Source organism: Salmo salar, chromosome 20, assembly GCF_965601325.2.
Source record: "Salmo salar chromosome 20, fSalSal1, whole genome shotgun sequence".
In the NCBI taxonomy this organism is placed as follows: domain Eukaryota; kingdom Metazoa; phylum Chordata; class Actinopteri; order Salmoniformes; family Salmonidae; genus Salmo; species Salmo salar.
The window spans coordinates 1,641,292-1,660,538 of record NC_138310.1 but is presented as its reverse complement, the minus strand read 5'-3'; the positions used below and the strand labels follow the sequence as shown (position 1 = coordinate 1,660,538).

General features: G+C 41.6%; 1 protein-coding gene across 4 annotated transcripts in view; it reads left to right on the top strand.

Moving 5' to 3' along the window:
• Positions 1–19,247, top strand: part of LOC106579798 (potassium channel subfamily T member 1) — a 290,587-nt gene that overhangs the window by 247,968 nt on the left and 23,372 nt on the right. For all 4 annotated transcript variants that reach the window (XM_082966143.1, XM_082966141.1, XM_082966142.1 and 1 more), the window contains exons 17-22: positions 605–713; positions 5,665–5,814; positions 6,136–6,371; positions 9,510–9,726; positions 10,523–10,628; positions 11,035–11,207. In XM_082966143.1, the coding sequence (XP_082822269.1) occupies positions 605–713; positions 5,665–5,814; positions 6,136–6,371; positions 9,510–9,726; positions 10,523–10,628; positions 11,035–11,207 (991 nt within the window). The remainder of the gene's footprint in view (positions 1–604; positions 714–5,664; positions 5,815–6,135; positions 6,372–9,509; positions 9,727–10,522; positions 10,629–11,034; positions 11,208–19,247) is intronic.

Below are 19,247 nucleotides of genomic sequence, written 5' to 3'. Positions count from 1 at the left end.
TCTCTATCAGTCTTCCTGTCCCTCTCTCTCTTTTTATCAGTCTCCCTGTCCCTCTCTCTCTTTCTATCAGTCTTCCTGTCCCTCTGTCTTTTATCAGTCTTCCTGTCCCTCTCTCTCTTTCTATCAGTCTTTCTGTCCGTTTCTGTCTCTTTTATCAGTCTTCCTGTCCCTCTGTCTCCTTCTATCAGTCTTCCTGTCCCTCTCTGTCTCTTTCTATCAGTCTTCCTGTCCCTCTCTATCAGTCTCTCTGTCCCTCTCTCTCTCTTTCTATCAGTCTCTCTGTCCCTCTCTCTCTCTTTCTATCAGTCTCCCTGTCCCTCTCTCTCTTTCTATCAGTCTCCCTGTCCCTCTCTCTCTTTCTATCAGTCTCCCTGTCCCTCTCTCTCTTTCTATCAGTCTCCCTGTCCCTCTCTCTCTTTCTATCAGTCTCCCTGTCTCTTAGATTGTTGTCTCCCTGTCCCTCTCTCTTTTTTTCTCTCTTCAACTCTCTGTTTTGCTCCCTCCCCTCAGTCCCCCCATCCCCAGCTCCCTCTCTCCATCTCAAAAACAAAGTTGTTACATCACCTATTTGCTCTGACTTGCAGTATTCTGTTTTATTTGTTAGATCACGTAGTCTGTGAGGAGGAATTCAAGTACGCCATGCTGGCCCTGAACTGTGTGTGTCCAGCCACATCCACCCTGGTCACACTCCTGGTGCACACTTCCAGAGGACAGTGAGTACACCCATTAAAACACTGATGATTCTCTCCTCCTACTGAAAACTCCACCATGAGGTATCACTATTGAAACCATAAACCTCGATCTTTGGGTTTGTGAGAAAGCGTTCTACAAATAACATGCCTTATTATACAGAGATCGTTGCAGGTTTTGTTTTGTGAAACAGTAACCTATACATTGAGGTCAGTGGAGGCTGCTGAGGGGAGGACGGCTCATAATAATGGCTGGAACGGAGCCAATGGAATGGCATCAAACACATGAAAACCATGTGTTTGATGTATTTGATACCATGCCACTCATACCGCTCCAACCATTACCACAAGCCCGTCCTCCCCTATTAAGGTGCCACTACCTCCTGTGATTGAGGTGTCCTCCTTTGTAAACAAGTCCCAGGTTACTACGACGACAACAACAGGCACATTTGTCATAAGCCTAAGGCATGTACCTCATTATTGACTCCTCCCTGAAATCTACTGCGTTGCTATAAACTTTACCTTGGGCCTCCACACTCATCAATCTCACTGTGCGCTGCCATCAACACCAAGCCAAGGTGATAAAATCTTTTCAGCATCGTTATAATATCAACAGCTTGACGCAGCAGAGAATCCATTCTTATCCTCTTTATGGAAATAATTAGATAGGCTATGTCCTACATAGTGACAGGTTTTTGGGAAAAGACAACTCCAATAAATGAGTTTTCTCTGAAGTCATCAGATTGATTAAAAGGTTAAAAGGTAGAGAGAAAGAGAAGAGAGAGAGTGAGAGAGAGAGAGAGTGAGAGAGAATGAGAGCGAGAGAGAGAGAGAGTGAGAGAGAATGAGAGAGAGAGAATGAGAGAGTGAGAGAGAATGAAAGAGAGAGGGAGAGAGAGTGAGAGAATGAGAGAGAGAGAATGAGAGAGAGAGAGAAAGAGAGTGAGAGAGAATGAGAGTGAGAGAGAATGAAAGAGAGAGAAAGAGAGAGAGAGAAGGAGAGAGAAAGAGAAAGAGAGAGAGAGAGAGAGTAATTGCTGTGCTGGGATGACCTTATTCTCAACAAGGTAATTATTGTTTGGAGATTTAGGTGGCGGGAGTTACAAGCTCATAAAAGGTCAGAAGCAATTTGTTTAGCCAGATGGAGCTGTCAATCAAGACAAGGAAAGGTGCTGAGTTGCAAATCAAGTCAGGGAATTACAATGAGAGAGGAGATAACTGGTCTAACTTGATTGATAGCCTGAAATGGCTTCTTGGTAGCTAGTTATGAGGTTGGGAGATTGGGAACCTATCTGGGCTAGCTAAAGCCAACTTCATACAATTGATTCGTGGCTAGTAGTATTACAGAGAAACAACAACAAAAAATTCTACCAAAAAATACAATATATATATATATATATATATATATTTTTTTTTTACATTTAACATTTTTAACAGGACAAATTTGAGGGGGCACATGCCCCTACGCCCCATATGGGCATGACCTCTCTGACGATAGTTACTGGAACTGTGCTGGAAAGAACAATGTGAAAATAAAATATCTCAACCAGCACATTAGGGTTCAGGTGGAGACAGTAATGTGAAAATAAAATATCTCAACCAGCACATTAGGGTTCAGGTGGAGACAGTAATGTGAAAATAAAATATCTCAACCAGCACATTAGGGTTCAGGTGGAGACAGTAATGTGAAAATAAAATATCTCAACCAGCACATTAGGGTTCAGGTGGAGACAGTATTGTGAAAATAAAATATCTCAACCAGCACATTAGGGTTCAGGTGGAGACAGTATTGTGAAAATAAAATATCTCAACCAGCACATTAGGGTTCAGGTGGAGACAGTAATGTGAAAATAAAATATCTCAACCAGCACATTAGGGTTCAGGTGGAGACAGTAATGTGAAAATAAAATATCTCAACCAGCACATTAGGGTTCAGGTGGAGACAGTAATGTGAAAATAAAATATCTCAACCAGCACATTAGGGTTCAGGTGGAGACAGTAATGTGAAAATAAAATATCTCAACCAGCACATTAGGGTTCAGGTGGAGACAGTAATGTGAAAATAAAATATCTCAACCAGCACATTAGGGTTCAGGTGGAGACAGTAATGTGAAAATAAAATATCTCAACCAGCACATTAGGGTTCAGGTGGAGACAGTAATGTGAAAATAAAATATCTCAACCAGCACATTAGGGTTCAGGTGGAGACAGTATTGTGAAAATAAAATATCTCAACCAGCACATTAGGGTTCAGGTGGAGACAGTAATGTGAAAATAAAATATCTCAACCAGCACATTAGGGTTCAGGTGGAGACAGTATTGTGAAAATAAAATATCTCAACCAGCACATTAGGGTTCAGGTGGAGACAGTAATGTGAAAATAAAATATCTCAACCAGCACATTAGGGTTCAGGTGGAGACAGTAATGTGAAAATAAAATATCTCAACCAGCACATTAGGGTTCAGGTGGAGACAGTAATGTGAAAATAAAATATCTCAACCAGCACATTAGGGTTCAGGTGGAGACAGTAATGTGAAAATAAAATATCTCAACCAGCACATTAGGGTTCAGGTGGAGACAGTAATGTGAAAATAAAATATCTCAACCAGCACATTAGGGTTCAGGTGGAGACAGTATTGTGAAAATAAAATATCTCAACCAGCACATTAGGGTTCAGGTGGAGACAGTAATGTGAAAATAAAATATCTCAACCAGCACATTAGGGTTCAGGTGGAGACAGTAATGTGAAAATAAAATATCTCAACCAGCACATTAGGGTTCAGGTGGAGACAGTAATGTGAAAATAAAATATCTCAACCAGCACATTAGGGTTCAGGTGGAGACAGTATTGTGAAAATAAAATATCTCAACCAGCACATTAGGGTTCAGGTGGAGACAGTAATGTGAAAATAAAATATCTCAACCAGCACATTAGGGTTCAGGTGGAGACAGTAATGTGAAAATAAAATATCTCAACCAGCACATTAGGGTTCAGGTGGAGACAGTAATGTGAAAATAAAATATCTCAACCAGCACATTAGGGTTCAGGTGGAGACAGTAATGTGAAAATAAAATATCTCAACCAGCACATTAGGGTTCAGGTGGAGACAGTAATGTGAAAATAAAATATCTCAACCAGCACATTAGGGTTCAGGTGGAGACAGTATTGTGAAAATAAAATATCTCAACCAGCACATTAGGGTTCAGGTGGAGACAGTAATGTGAAAATAAAATATCTCAACCAGCACATTAGGGTTCAGGTGGAGACAGTAATGTGAAAATAAAATATCTCAACCAGCACATTAGGGTTCAGGTGGAGACAGTAATGTGAAAATAAAATATCTCAACCAGCACATTACGGTTCAGGTGGAGACAGTAATGTGAAAAGGGTATCAGAGTCTCTTCATGATAGCTAGTAGTTCATCACTGTCACAGGCTCTCACATTGCTCTAACAGTCCTTCACGTTTCTTTAACATCTCAAGTCAAGGCTTCATCACCTTACTTCATCAGTCATCTTCATCACCTTACTTCATCAGTCATCTTCATCCCCTTACTTCATCAGTCATCTTCATCACCTTACATCATCAATCATCTTCATCCCCTTACTTCATCAGTCATCTTCATCACCTTACGTCATCAGTCATCTTCATCACCTTACGTCATCAGTCATCTTCATCACCTTACTTCATCAGTCATCTTCATCACCTTACTTCATCAGTCATCTTCATCCCCGTACTTCATCAGTCATCTTCATCACCTTACTTCATCAGTCATCTTCATCACCTTATGTCATCAGTCATCTTCATCACCTTATTTCATCAGTCATCTTCATCCCCTTTCTTCATCAATCATTTTCATCACCTTACTTCATCAGTCATCTTCATCCCCTTACTTCATCAGTTATCTTCATCACCTTACTTCATCAGTCATCTTTATCACCTTACTTCATCAGTCATCTTCATCACCTTACTTCATCAGTCAGCTTCATCCCCTTACTTCATCAGTCAGCTTCATCACCTTACTTCATCAGTCAGCTTCATCACCTTACTTCATCAGTCATCTTCATCACCTTACTTCATCAGTCATCTTCATCACCTTACTTCATCAGTCATCTTCATCCCCTTACTTCATCAATCATTTTCATCACCTTACTTCATCAGTCATCTTCATCACCTTACGTCATCAGTCATCTTCATCCCCGTACTTCATCAGTCATCTTCATCACCTTACTTCATCAGTCATCTTCATCCCCTTACTTCATCAGTCATCTTAATTTCCTTACTTCATCAGTCATCTTCATCACCTTACGTCATCAGTCAACTTCATCCCCTTACTTCATCAGTCATCATCATGCCCTTTCGTCATCAATCATCTTTATCACCTTACTTCATCAGTCATCTTCATCACCTGCATCCGTCATCTTCATCCCCTTACTTCATCAGTCGTCTTCATCCCCTTACTTCATCAGTCATCTTCATCACCTTACGTCATCAGTCATCATCATTCCCTTTCATCATCAGTCATCTTTATCACCTTACTTCATCAATTACCTTCATCACCTGCATCCGTGATCTTCATCCCCTTACTTCATCAGTCATCTTCATCCCCTTACTTCATCAATCATTTTTATCACCTTACTTCATCAATCATCTTCATCCCCTTACTTCATCAGTCATCTTCATCACCTTACGTCATCAGTTATCTTCATCACCTTACTTCATCAGTCATTTTCATCACCTTACTTCATCAGTCATCTTCATCCCCTTATTTCCAATCATTTTCATCACCTTACTTCATCAGTCATCTTCATCACCTTACTTTATCAGTAATCTTCATCCCCTTACTTCATCAGTCATTTTCATCCCCTTACTTCATCAGTCATCTTCATCCCCTTACTTCATCAGTCATCTTCCTTCCCTTTGGGACATAAGGCCACAATGAGTTTTCTCCACTTCTTTTGTTTTTGACTACAGGGAAGGCCAGCTGTCTCCAGAACAGTGGCAGAGGACGTACGGACGGTGCTCGGGGAACGAGGTCTACCACATCCGCCTCTGTGACAGCAAGTTCTTTGGGGAGTATGATGGAAAGAGTTTCACCTATGCCTCCTTCCACGCACACAAGAAGTGAGAAGACTTCCTTCCATGGCTTGTATAAGACCTTCTTGCTGTTCTCTGACACTCTGCAAACCTTGAGGACAGCAGTCTTAGTGTCCGTTTCCCCTAGCACTTGATTGATACATCTGTAAATATGTGGCATATTCTTGGGTTTCGATTAGCTCCCTGGGTATTTGTCTCTTGGTTCATGGCTTCGAGGTTAATCACTCTCTGTCAAACCAAGGCAAACCGGCATAGCCTGTAGCCAGAAGCCCTTTAGAACCAGAGTTGTGCACCACTGGATTACACTAAGCACAGCATACCAGATGGCTGTTCTCCATCTCCCCACAGGTATGGTGTGTGTCTGATCGGGGTGAAGAGGGAGGACAACAAGAGCATCCTGCTGAACCCTGGTCCTCGCCACATCATGGCCGCCCCAGACACCTGCTACTACATCAACATCACCAAGGAGGAGAACAGCGCCTTCATCTTTAAACAGGAGGAGAAGGACAACAAGGGCCTGCCAGTGGCCGGGCTGTACGATGCCCCCTCCAGGCTGCCTGTACACAGCATCATCGCCAGCATGGGTGAGGAATGAAAGGAAGGGAAGGGAGGGAGGGATAACTTAGTAAAGGGGAGAAGGTGAGAGGGAGGAGGGATGGGGGAGCCTCAGTGTTGGGAGGTAATGAACTACATGTAATGTAACAACTAGTAATTGAATTACAGTACATTTTGCACTAGCTTGGTTGTAGTTTATCTAAATTCCAATCTTTGTAGTGTTTTGTTCAGTAATTAATACTTTGTTTTGCCATGTAGTGGTGTAGCTAACTATTTTAACTACACACAACTTTGTTTGGCATCGGGGCTGCCTAATTCCTTAATTTTTTTGCCATCAGGGCTGCCTAATTCTCACTTTCTGTGTTTTTTAGGCTAAATCACACATTATGTTGACATCTGACTACACAGTGATCTGTTCTTGCAATTTGTAGTCTATGACATTGTTGATTATTTTTCTTAAGGATAGCTTTAGTGTAACTTAACTTATTCCAGTGTAAAGTAATTGGTAGCTTGGTAAACTATATTTTCAGAGTAGCTTCCCCAACACTGGTGAACCTAATGCAGGATGAGAGTCGAGTAGGGAGTGAGGAAGAATGGCCGAGTCTTATAAAGATCAGGGAGGAAGGGAGGGAAGAGGAATGGCAGAGTCTTATAAAGATCAGGGAGGGAGGGAGAGAGGGAGGGAGAGAGAGAGAATGACAGAGTAATAAAGATGAGGGAGGGAGGGAGGGAGGGAGGGAGGGAGGGAGGGAGGGAGGGAGAATGGCATAGTCTTATAAAGATCAGAATGATAGAGGGATGGAGGAGGAATGGCAGAGTCTTATAAAGATCAGACGGAGGGAGGGAAAATCAGAGGAGTGAGCCCAGTGATGCAAGGGGGTGAGAGAATGGGGACGAGGAGGGATTCTTCACTTGTCACTGCTATGTATTTGCTAACTTTCACAGTGCAATGCGACCTTTCACAGTGCATTGCTACCTTTCACAGTGCAACGCTACCTTTCACAGTGCAATGCTACCTTTCACAATGCAATGCTACCTTTCACAATGCAATGCTACATTTCACAGTGCAATGCTACCTTTCACAATGCAATGCTACCTTTCACAGTGCAATGCTACCTTTCACAGTGCAATGCTACCTTTCACAATGCAATGCTACCTTTCACAGTGCAATGCTACATTTCACAGTGCAATGTTACCTTTCACAATGCAATGCTACATTTCACAGTGCAATGCTACCTTTCACAATGCAATGCTACCTTTCACAGTGCAATGCTACCTTTCACAATGCAATGCTACCTTTCACAGTGCAATGCCACCTTTCACAGTGCAATGCTACCTTTCACAATGCAATGCTACCTTTCACAGTGCAATGCTACATTTCACAGTGCAATGTTACCTTTCACAATGCAATGCTACATTTCACAGTGCAATGCTACCTTTCACAATGCAATGCTACCTTTCACAGTGCAATGCTACCTTTCACAGTGCAATGCCACCTTTCACAGTGCAATGCTACCTTTCACAATGCAATGCTACCTTTCACAGTGCAATGCTACCTTTCACAGTGCAATGCCACCTTTCACAGTGCAATGCTACATTTCACAGTGCAATGCTACCTTTCACAATGCAATGCTACCTTTCACAGTGCAATGCTACCTTTCACAGTGCAATGCTACCTTTCACAGTGCAATGCGACCTTTCACAGTGCAATGCGACCTTTCACAGTGCAATGCGACCTTTCACAGTGCAATGCTACCTTTCACAGTGCAATGCTACCTTTCACAGTGCAACGCTACCTTTCACAGTGCAACGCTACCTTTCACAGTGCAATGCGACCTTTCACAGTGCAATGCTACCTTTCACAGTGCAATGCTACCTTTCACAGTGCAATGCTACCTTTCACAGTGCAATGTTGCCATTGACATGTTGGTGGTGATGGTTGTTTTGTATGCATGTGTTCTTGTCTGACTCTATTGGCTTTTTCTCTTTTCTGGGCCGACTTGGTTTCTGCTGTTGTTGTTTTTGTTGTTGTTGTTTTACTACGACGTGTGAAAGTTGATCATGCCACTTCGTATGATAAGTTTGTGCATGTTGCTACTATTGCATTGTCCTGTTGTAAAGCAACACCGTAGTGTAGTTGGTGAAGGATTTCTGTCAACACAGTTGTTCTGTTGTATTGGTATAGGCTTGATGTTTTCCGTAAATGTGTTTGCTGCAGTGGACGCTGCTGAGGGGAGAACGGCTCATAATAATGGCTGGAACGGAGCCAAGGGAATGGCATCAAACTTTGTGTTTGACGTATATGATGCCATTCCACCTATTCCGCTCACAAGCCCGTCCTCCCCAATTAAGGTGCCACCAACCTCCTGTGATTTGCTGTTAATCAGTTCTTTGCAGGGTTTTTGCACATAGTTTTGCATCGTTTTAGTTCTGTTTATCAAAAATGCATTTAATGTACTTGTACTTGCGTTTGATGCTGCTACTTCCCATTACAACAAGATTAAGATATGCCCGATGTTTAACCTTTCAGAAATGAGATACAAGGTAGACACATCTAAATGGATGGACGGCTTTAGAATATGTAATTTACCATGAGGACAATAACCTCAAGGACATTCATTCAGTTGACACAATCTATTAAAAACATATCGTATTCAACTGCTCTTTGTCCAGGTACTGTATAGTACAGCTGTCATATATGGATACATGTACTTTATGTTCAATTAGATGGGGGTAGATCGGATAGTGTTGAATAGATAACATTGAGGACATTCGTCTGTAAAGTCTAATAAAAATCAGTGCATTGAGGACGCATGAGTTTGATGGATGAGTGTGCTGCTTTGGGCAAGGACAAAAGACTAAGTGACTTTACTAATTCAACCAGAAGCAATGACAGTGCAGTTAGCACGTCAGCTGTGCTGGTTCATTTCACACAAAAAGATGATTAGATAATGAATCATATAAGGCAAGGCAACATAAAATGTGCTTACACTGTACTATGGAGTATAGAGTATTCATAGGAAATCATAGTATATCAACTTAAGGTTTCTGTAAACTATTACAACAACTAATCTATCTATCTATCAGTGGTGCCCAATCCCATCACACTACCACCCCATTGTCTTACCGACCAACTATCTTACCAACCATTTAACCACCTCTTTCAGGGACGGTAGCCATCGACCTCCAGGACCCGGCGGACCCCCCAGAGGACAGCAGCAAGCTAACACTGCCCACAGAGAACGGGTCCGGAAGCAGACGGCCCAGCATCGCCCCTGTCTTGGAGATCGCTGACTCCTCCTCCATCCTTCCCTGCGACCTGCTCAGTGACCAATCAGAGGACGAGACCAACCAATCAGACGAGGAGAGCTCGTCGGTGTCAGAGTGAGTGTCCAATCAGAGATGTAGAGGAGGGCAAAGGGAAGTTGGAAGGGCTTGGGCAGTCTTTCCGAAATGGTGGATCAGGACTCAATGGTTTCTACGCTACAGGCCATGGCTTATGACTGGGCTGTAGCTAGAATTATTGTTTTCATTAACTGACAGTCAATATGATAATGTCTAGTCGGCTTTTATAACGTCTGTTCAGCTCAATGTTGAGTCACACAGCTACTCTATCTGTTCCATCACCAAAGGAAAGAGAAGATGTGTGGGAGGGGTTAGAGTGGATCCTTTCTTTCTTTCTTTTCTTATTTTCTCTCTCTCACTCTATTTCTTTCTCCCTTTCTTTACATCTTTCAATGCATACCATTAAAGCCCTTAGACAACAGTTACATAAGTAACACACTGTGGTATGCCAGACTGCTGCCTGGAAGAGAGAGAGAGAGACAGAGAATTGTATAATGTGTTCTTGTCATGAGCCATACAGTTATCTCTTGAAGTCCCACAGTGCCCCTGTGTGGTCATGATAAACAAGCCTTTGAGAAAAGGCTACACTCGGCCTCAATACTGTATGTAACAATCCGTCAATCCTTTGTGTCAACCTTCAACATGTGTACAATACTTTACAATGACAAATAGCTGTGTCAATGACACAATGACAAATAGACGGTGTCAATGATTGACATTGATACATTATTCAATAGATTGCCTTGTCGCTAAAGTTTTTGGTTCATTGCCTCTTCTAAAGTCTCTCTGACTGAAAGTGTGTGTATTTGTTGTTCATTTTAATTTTTCACCTCAGTTTTGTGAAAGGATATCCTCCCAACTCGCCCTACATTGGCAGCTCTCCAACCCTGTGCCATCTCTTACCCCAGAAAGCCTCGTTCTGCTGCCTTCGTCTGGACAAGGTGAATAGAGACAAGGATGTAATGAAGTCTATTGTGCACAAACGAACTTGGTTTTGTTCTCTCATGTAGTAATTATTAAGCCACACAGTCTTGTTCCAAAGACAGCAAACAATTTATTATATTGTGTTGAGCTGTGTTGGTTGCACCATGTCTAAACAATTGTATTGTACCTCAGCTCCTCTTTGTAAACTTGACTGTATGAATAGAAAGTGTACGTATCTTTGAATAATAGAATACAGCAGACAAGCCTAACTGTTTAGTGTTGTCACAATAGTTCATGGAATATCATATGTTTATGGACAAAAAACTTGCCTTAGACTTCACTCAGTAACACTGACAAACATTTAAATCATTATAACAAACCTGAAACATAATTACCTTTTACCTAACTTTCCATCACATCCAGGGTTGCAGGCACAACAGTTTTGAGGATGCCAAGGCCTATGGTTTTAAGAACAAGCTGATCATAGTATCTGCAGAGATGGCAGGGAACGGCCTCTATAACTTCATCGTCCCTCTGCGGGCCTACTACCGCCCCAGGAAAGAGCTCAACCCTATCGTCCTGCTATTAGACTACCCGTAAGTAGTTTTACGCACTGGACTGCACTGGGTGCAATAGCTTGAGGGTGAGGTTACCCCATAAGCAACCACATGACTGGTGTGTGCCTCTATATAATGGTTTTAGGTAACATATCATGTATCCACCTGTGTGTAATGCATTTAAACAGACTAAATGCATAATAACACCTATACATGTTTTCATAATGCATTATGCTTACTGTTTAAGACTTGAAAAGGTATGACTTTAAAAGGTATATGACGTGGTATAGGACTTGGTATAGGACTTGGTATATGATGTGGTATAGGACTTGGTATATGACTTGGTATAGGACTTGGTATATGATGTGGTGTAGGACTTGGTATAGGATGTGGTATATGACTTGGTATAGGACATGGTATATGACTTGATATATATGATGTGGTATATGACTTGTTATAGGACTTGGTATAGGACTTAAGTGCATTACACTCAGATGGTTATTGTAATATAAAGTTTTGCCAAGATTTAGTGTTGGGCTGCATGAAGATTAATGAAATCTAATGACATAAAGTAATTGTAGAGAGAGACAGGTGATTATACAGCTGCATCCTGAAGTTAACTTAACTGCTGCAGGATGAGAAATGATTTCTGCATTATTCATATCGCTGGCTGTGCCTCTCTGTTGGATAAATGGAGCTCCGGGAAGCTTCAGGGGTGTGTGTTTGTGTGTTATGTTTTTGCCTATAATAATTCAGTGTGGATTTCATTACAGTAACTTCAGAGGACTCTCCAGGGAAGTTTGTGTAGCTAAACAGAAAGCCATGGAGCTCTGTAATCCCATATAGTCTGGGGCAGAGACTAACACTTCACACTGTCGGCGGCGTATCTATCCTAGTCCCACTATACAGCTACCTACTGCCTGAGGAGTTACCATGGCAACAGGCTATATTGCATATCTGGAGACGTTATCAGGAAGCAGTATTTTGTCGCAGAATCCAAAAACTATTAACAGAATACATATTTGCTGCATATGTACAGTATTTTAGGACATTATGTAATTTAATGCATAGCCAAAGGAAAATGTTTGGCTGCAAAATTTGCTGAGGCTTCTAATAGTCTAATAACCATTAGTATGTATGTACTGTACTTTATGTGTGGTTGCAGTTGTCTATGTCCTGTCCCTTGTCATGGAATTATTCTAATCAAAGGAGAGAGACTTTTAGATTTCTTCAAAACAACGTAACTTTATAATTGAATTACTGCAGTAGAGTTGGTCGGTAACCACTCTTAAGGTAATCACTGAGAACTCTACGAGCAGAACTATGCCACAGCATTTCATAGTTAAGACACATCCACCTGAATATGTGACAAACAACAGATTTGTGAAATTATACAAAGGTACATTGTGCTCTCATGCAACATTTACATTGCACCAGGTTTCTGTCTCTAGGTTTTACTACTTTGTTATACAAACATACTAATGCAACATAGGACACTAGGTCCTTCCCTTAATTTATGAAGTCCAGTATTCATCTGCCATGTGGGAGAAATAAACTGGAGGGAGGTTCTGCCTGGCACAGGCAGACAGGCACACAGACACTAATCATGGAATGGAATGCAGTCTTTAGGTTTTATCACCAAGGCATCGTAAATCAACTGTCAGCGTTAAGCCTCGGAGACTCATTTCAGAAGAACAGACATTGTGAAAATACTAATATGAATACATTCTAATATGAAAGTAATGTGATTAACATATTGTTGTAATTCTACCACATTCCTCCATTTTGAGACTTAGTCTCAACATAAAAGATAATTACAACTTTAAAAAAAATACATGAATAAAAATAAAATATCAAACAACCTCTAACTCAAATATATAGGAAAAAAAGAATCCTTGCACTAGTATACTACCATTGTGAATTACCATCCGTTAGTTCATTGAGTTTTTCAACCTTAGCATAAAATTATCCTTCATTGGGAATGATATAAACATTAAAATATCATTAAGAAATTCTCAGCAATCTAAATCGGAGTACATCTTCCCATTAGTACGAAACACACTCATTATGTTGATACTGAGCACACCCCTATTGGTCTGCATAGTGGAAATAACTATTTCTTTCCCCATAACACCATCTGTAGAAACTAAAATTAGCATATATTGTTGGACAAATCCAGGTAGTGACTCCTGGTTTAATTACAATTTATTCAGTTTAGTGCCTAATGAACATACCCAGGACAAGCATCATGATCTCACTATTTATAAGGCAACGCCTGTGGACTCTATGTTTCTCATTAGCATAAACCTGCTATAGTTCCTGAGTATTATCATTATCATCAAAAATGTAATCAAATAGATTAGGATCAGTTTCACTCTCAGGATCAGAGTTCACGCTCTCCATTCACCAAGGCATGCTGAGAATAGTGTCAACATCTTTAGTACACAACTTCTTTACTCATGTCACAATTAGTAAAACAGCAATCAAAAACAATCCACTTATAGTTATTATCATACTAAAAACTTACTCAAATCAATTAGTCAGTTTTCAAAAAATCATTCAACTTCCAAATCATAATCAAAACTCAATGAATTATCCAACCAAAATTTAGAATGACAATGCTTCAGTGATTCTCATTGGTTCTATCACTCAAAGTTAAAACCTTAACACACATCAACACTGGCAGAATGTACATTTATATTAACATACAGTATAATTATCCATAATTCTAGTATCAACTTTCTCATCACGGTTATAATTACAGATCAGTATCTCAATGTATTCTTATTCTAAATTACTATAAATTTAGCAGTGTAGAGACCTCCACAATCAACTTGATACCCCAAAATAAACAATTTTGGACAAGGCTAAATCAATTACGAGCACAGTTGACCAATCCCTTCCTTTACCGGCATTCAATCTTCTGGCGTCTCTTCATGTTCTTCTTCAGATAGCTTTACAAAGTGGATGGCCCAAGATAATGTCCCAAGCTCAATGTCTCACCTGGGCCACCACCACCTCTACCAGCCATTATCAAATCAAATCAAATCAAATTTATTTATATAGCCCTTCGTACACCAGCTGATATCTCAAAGTGCTGTACAGAAACCCAGCCTAAAACCACAAACAGCAAGCAATGCATGTGAAAGAAGCACGGTGGCTAGGAAAAACTCCCTAGGAAAAACTCCCTAGAAAGGCCAAAAACCTAGGAAGAAACCTAGAGAGGAACCAGGCTATGAGGGGTGGCCAGTCCTCTTCTGGCTGTGCAGGGTGGATATTATAACAGAACATGGTCAAGATGTTAAAATGTTCATAAATGACCAGCATGGTCAAATAATAATCATAGTAGTTGTCGAGGGTGCAACAAGCACGTCCGGTGAACAGGTCAGGGTTCCATAGCCGCAGGCTGAACAGTTGAAACTGGAGCAGCAGCACGGCCAGGTGGACTGGGGACAGCAAGGAGTCATCATACCAGGTAGTCCTGAGGCATGGTCCTAGGGCTCAGGTCCTCCGAGAGAAAGACAGAAAGAGAGAAAGAGAGAATTAGAGAGAGCATATTTAAATTCACACAGGACACCGGATAAGACAAGAGAAATACTCCAGATGTAACAGACTGACCCTAGCCCCCCGACACATAAACTACTGCAGCATAAATACTGGAGGCTGAGACAGGAGGGATCAGAAGACACTGTGGCCCCATCCGATGATACCCCCGGACAGGGCCAAACAGGCAGGATATAACCCCACCCACTTTGCCAAAGCACAGCCCCCACACCACTAGAGGGATGTCTCCAACCACCAACTTACCGTCCTAAGACAACGCCGAGTATAGCCCACAACGATCTCCGCCATGGCACAACCCAAGGGGGGGCGCCAACCCAGACAGTAAGACCACGTCAGTGACTCAACCCACTCAAGTGACGCACCCCTCCCATGGACGGCATGGAAGAACACCAGTAAGCCAGTGACTCAGCCCCTGTAAAAGGGTTAGAGGCAGAGAATCCCAGTGGAAAGAGGGGAACCGGCAAGGCAGAGACAGCAAGGGCGGTTCGTTGCTCCGGCCTTTCCGTTCACCTTCACACTCCTGGGCCAGACTATACTTAATCATAGGACCTACTGAAGAGATAAGTCTTCAGTAAAGACTTAAAGGTTGAGACTGAGTCTGCATCTCTCACATTGGTAGGCAGACCATTCCATAAAAATGGAGCTCTATAGGAGAAAGCCCTACCTCCAGCCATTTGCTTAGAAATTCTAGGGACAATTAGGAGGCCTACGTCTTGTGACCGTAGCGTACGTGTAGGTATGTACGGCAGGACCAAATCGGAAAGATAGGTAGGAGCAAGCCCATGTAATGCTTTGTAGGTTAGCAGTAAAACCTTGAAATCAGCCCTTGCCTTAACAGGAAGCCAGTGTAGGGAGGCTAGCACTGGAGTAATATGATCAAATTTTTTGGTTCTAGTCAGGATTCTAGCAGCCGTATTTAGCACTAACTGAAGTTTATTTAGTGCTTTATCCAGGTAGCCGGAAAGTAGAGCATTGCAGTAGTCCAGCCTAGAAGTAACAAAAGCATGGATTAATTTTTCTGCGTCACTTTTGGACAGAAAATTTCTGATTTTTGCAATGTTACGTAGATGGAAAAAAGCTGTCCTTGAAACAGTCTTGATATGTTCTTCAAAAGAGAGATCAGGGTCCAGAGTAACGCCGAGGTCCTTCACAGTTTTATTTGAGACGACTGTACAACCATCCAGATTAATTGTCAGATTCAACAGAAGATCTCTTTGTTTCTTGGGACCTAGAACAAGCATCTCTGTTTTGTCCGAGTTTAAAAGTAGAAAGTTTGCAGCCATCCACTTCTTTATGTCTGAAACACAGGCTTCTAGCGAGGGCAATTTTGGGGCTTCACCATGTTTCATTGAAATGTACAGCTGTGTGTCGTCCGCATAGCAGTGAAATTTAACATTATGTTTTCGAATGACATCCCCAAGAGGTAAAATATATAGTGAAAACAATAGTGGTCCTAAAACGGAACCTTGAGGAACACCGAAATTTACAAGTGATTTGTCAGAGGACAAACCATTCACAGAGACAAACTGATATCTTTCCGACAGAAAAGATCTAAACCAGGCCAGAACTTGTCCATGTAGACCAATTTGGGTTTCCAATCTCTCCAAAAGAATGTGGTGATCGATGGTATCAAAAGCGGCACTAAGATCTAGGAGCACGAGGCAGATGCAGAGCCTCGGTCTGACGTCATTAAAAGGTCATTTACCACCTTCACAAGTGCAGTCTCAGTGCTATGATGGGGTCTAAAACCAGACTGAAGCGTTTCGTATACATTGTTTGTCTTCAGGAAGGCAGTGAGTTGCTGTGCAACAGCTTTTTCTAAAATGTTTGAGAGGAATGGAAGATTCGATATAGGCCGATAGTTTTTTTTATAATTTCTGGGTCAAGATTCGGCTTTTTCAAGAGAGGCTTTATTGCTGCCACTTTTAGTGAGCTTGGTACATACCCGGTGGATAGAGAGCCGTTTATTATGTTCAACATAGGAGGGCCAAGCACAGGAAGCAGCTCTTTCAGTAGTTTAGTTGGAATGGGGTCCAGTATGTAGCTTGAGGGTTTGGAGGCCATGATTATTTTCATCATTGTGTCAAGAGATATAATACTAAAACACTTTAGTATCTCCCTTGATCCTAGGTCCTGGCAGAGTTGTGTAGACTCAGGACAATGGAGCTTTGGAGGAATACCCAGATTTAAAGAGGAGTCTGTAATTTGCTTTCTAATGATCATGATTTTTTCCTCAAAGAAGTTCATAAATGTATTACTGCTGAAGTGAAAGCCATCCTCCATTTGCAAAGGCTGCTTTTTAGTTAGCTTTGCGACAGTATCAAAAATAAATTTCGGATTGTTCTTATTTTCCTCAATTAAGTTGGAAAAATAGGATGATCGAGCAGCAGTGAGGGCTCTTCGATACTGCACGGTACTGTCTTTCCAAGCTAGTCGGAAGACTTCCAGTTTGGTGTGGCGCCATTTCCGTTCCAATTTTCTGGAAGCTTGCTTCAGAGCTCGTGTATTTTCTGTATACCAGGGAGCTAGTTTCTTATGACAGATGTTTTAAATTTTTAGGGGTGCAACTGCATCTAGGGTATTGCGCAAGGTTAAATTGAGTTCCTCGGTTAGGTGGTTAACTGATTTTTGTCCTCTGACGTCCTTGGGTAGGCAGAGGGAGTCTGGAAGGGCATCAAGGAATCTTTGGGTTGTCTGAGAATTTATAGCATGACTTTTAATGCTCCTTGGTTGGAGTCTGAGCAGATTATTTGTTGCGATTGCAAACGCAATAAAATGGTGGTCCGATAATCCAGGATTTTGAGGAAAAACATTAAGATCCACAACATTTATTCCATGGGACAAAACTAGGTCCAGAGTATGACTGTGGCAGTGAGTAGGTCCAGAGACATGTTGGACAAAACCCACTGAGTCAATGATGGGTCCGAAAGCCTTTTGGAGTGGGTCTGTGGACTTTTCCATGTGAATGTTAAAGTCACCAAAAATTAGAATATTATCTGCTATGACTACAAGATCCGATAGGAAATCAGGGAACTCAGTGAGGAACACTGCATATGGCCCAGGAGGCCTGTAAACAGTAGCTATAAAAAGTGAGTGAGTAGGCTGCATAGATTTCATGACTAGAAGCTCAAAAGACGAAAACGTCATTGTTTTTTTTTTTTGTAAATTGAAATTTGCCATCGTAAATGTTAGCAACACTTCCGCCTTTGCCGGATGCACGGGGGGTATGGTCACTAGTGTAACCAGGGGGTGAGGCCTCATTTAACACAGTAAATTCATCAGGCTTAAGCCATGTTTCAGTCAGGCCAATCACATCAAGATTATGATCAGTGATTAGTTCATTGACTATAACTGCCTTGGAAGTGAGGGATCTAACATTAAGTAACCCAATTTTGAGATGTGAGGTATCACAATCTCTTTCAATAATGGCAGGAATGGAGGAGGTCTTTATACTAGTGAGATTGCTAAAGCGAACACCGCCATTTTTAATTTTGCCCAACCTAGATCGAGGCACAGACACGGTCTCAATGGGGAAAGCTGAGCGGACTACGCTGACTGTGCTAGTGGCAGACTCCACTAAGCTGGCAGGCTGGCTAACAGCCTGCTGCCTGGCCTGCACCCTATTTCATTGTGGAGCTAGAGGAGTTAGAGCCCTGTCTATGTTCGTAGATAAGATGAGAGCACCCCTCCAGTTATGTCTTGTCCATTTTCCAACCAGTATACCAGCAACATGAGAGAAGTTTGGAACAGATCTCTCTCCATCTTCACTCCACGTGGACTCCTGTCACACTCCTGGGAGAAAAGGCCTGAGAGAAAAAGCAGTTGATAGCTTCGATTGGATGCAGTGTACAGGTTGCTGACACTGACTCAGGTCTCTCGGTAAGAGTGGTGCGGACAGGGCCGTATTGAATGCCATTTTCTTCAGCCGGTCAGAGGGGGTTTTGAGGTTCACATCGTTCTTGGCCGAATTATCCCTGCCTTGCATCAAGACACTATCTGTAGTCACTATAACCTCAAGAGAGGACAGATCAGAAAAACAGTTTAGTTCAGGGCATGTCTGATTCAGGAAATCCAGACAAGCATTGACTGTATGACAAGTTATTACTTTTACCAATTATTCTTAATACAAATTTCTAAAACAAAAGTTTCTAAAACAAAAACCTAAACATTCTGTATTTCAAATTGGCTTATACTCCCCTATCACACTGTCGACCTCATTGCAGAGTCACAGGATCAGAAAGTTAGACTGCTAATCTCGATCATCAAGCAGACCCAATCTGGTGAGATTTGTATCTAACAAAACAGCACAAATAACACAACAATATACTCCTTCATATATCACTCCATGCAATCCTACATATCACTGGAGGTGTATAAACTTCAATACAAAAACCTTTGGAGGACTGGTAATTCCCCCATTTTGACACGACTCACAGCGTGATTAATGTGTAAAACAAACAACACCACTGCTGGTTAAATAAAAATCAAACAATGTAAAATAACAAATTGAGTTAG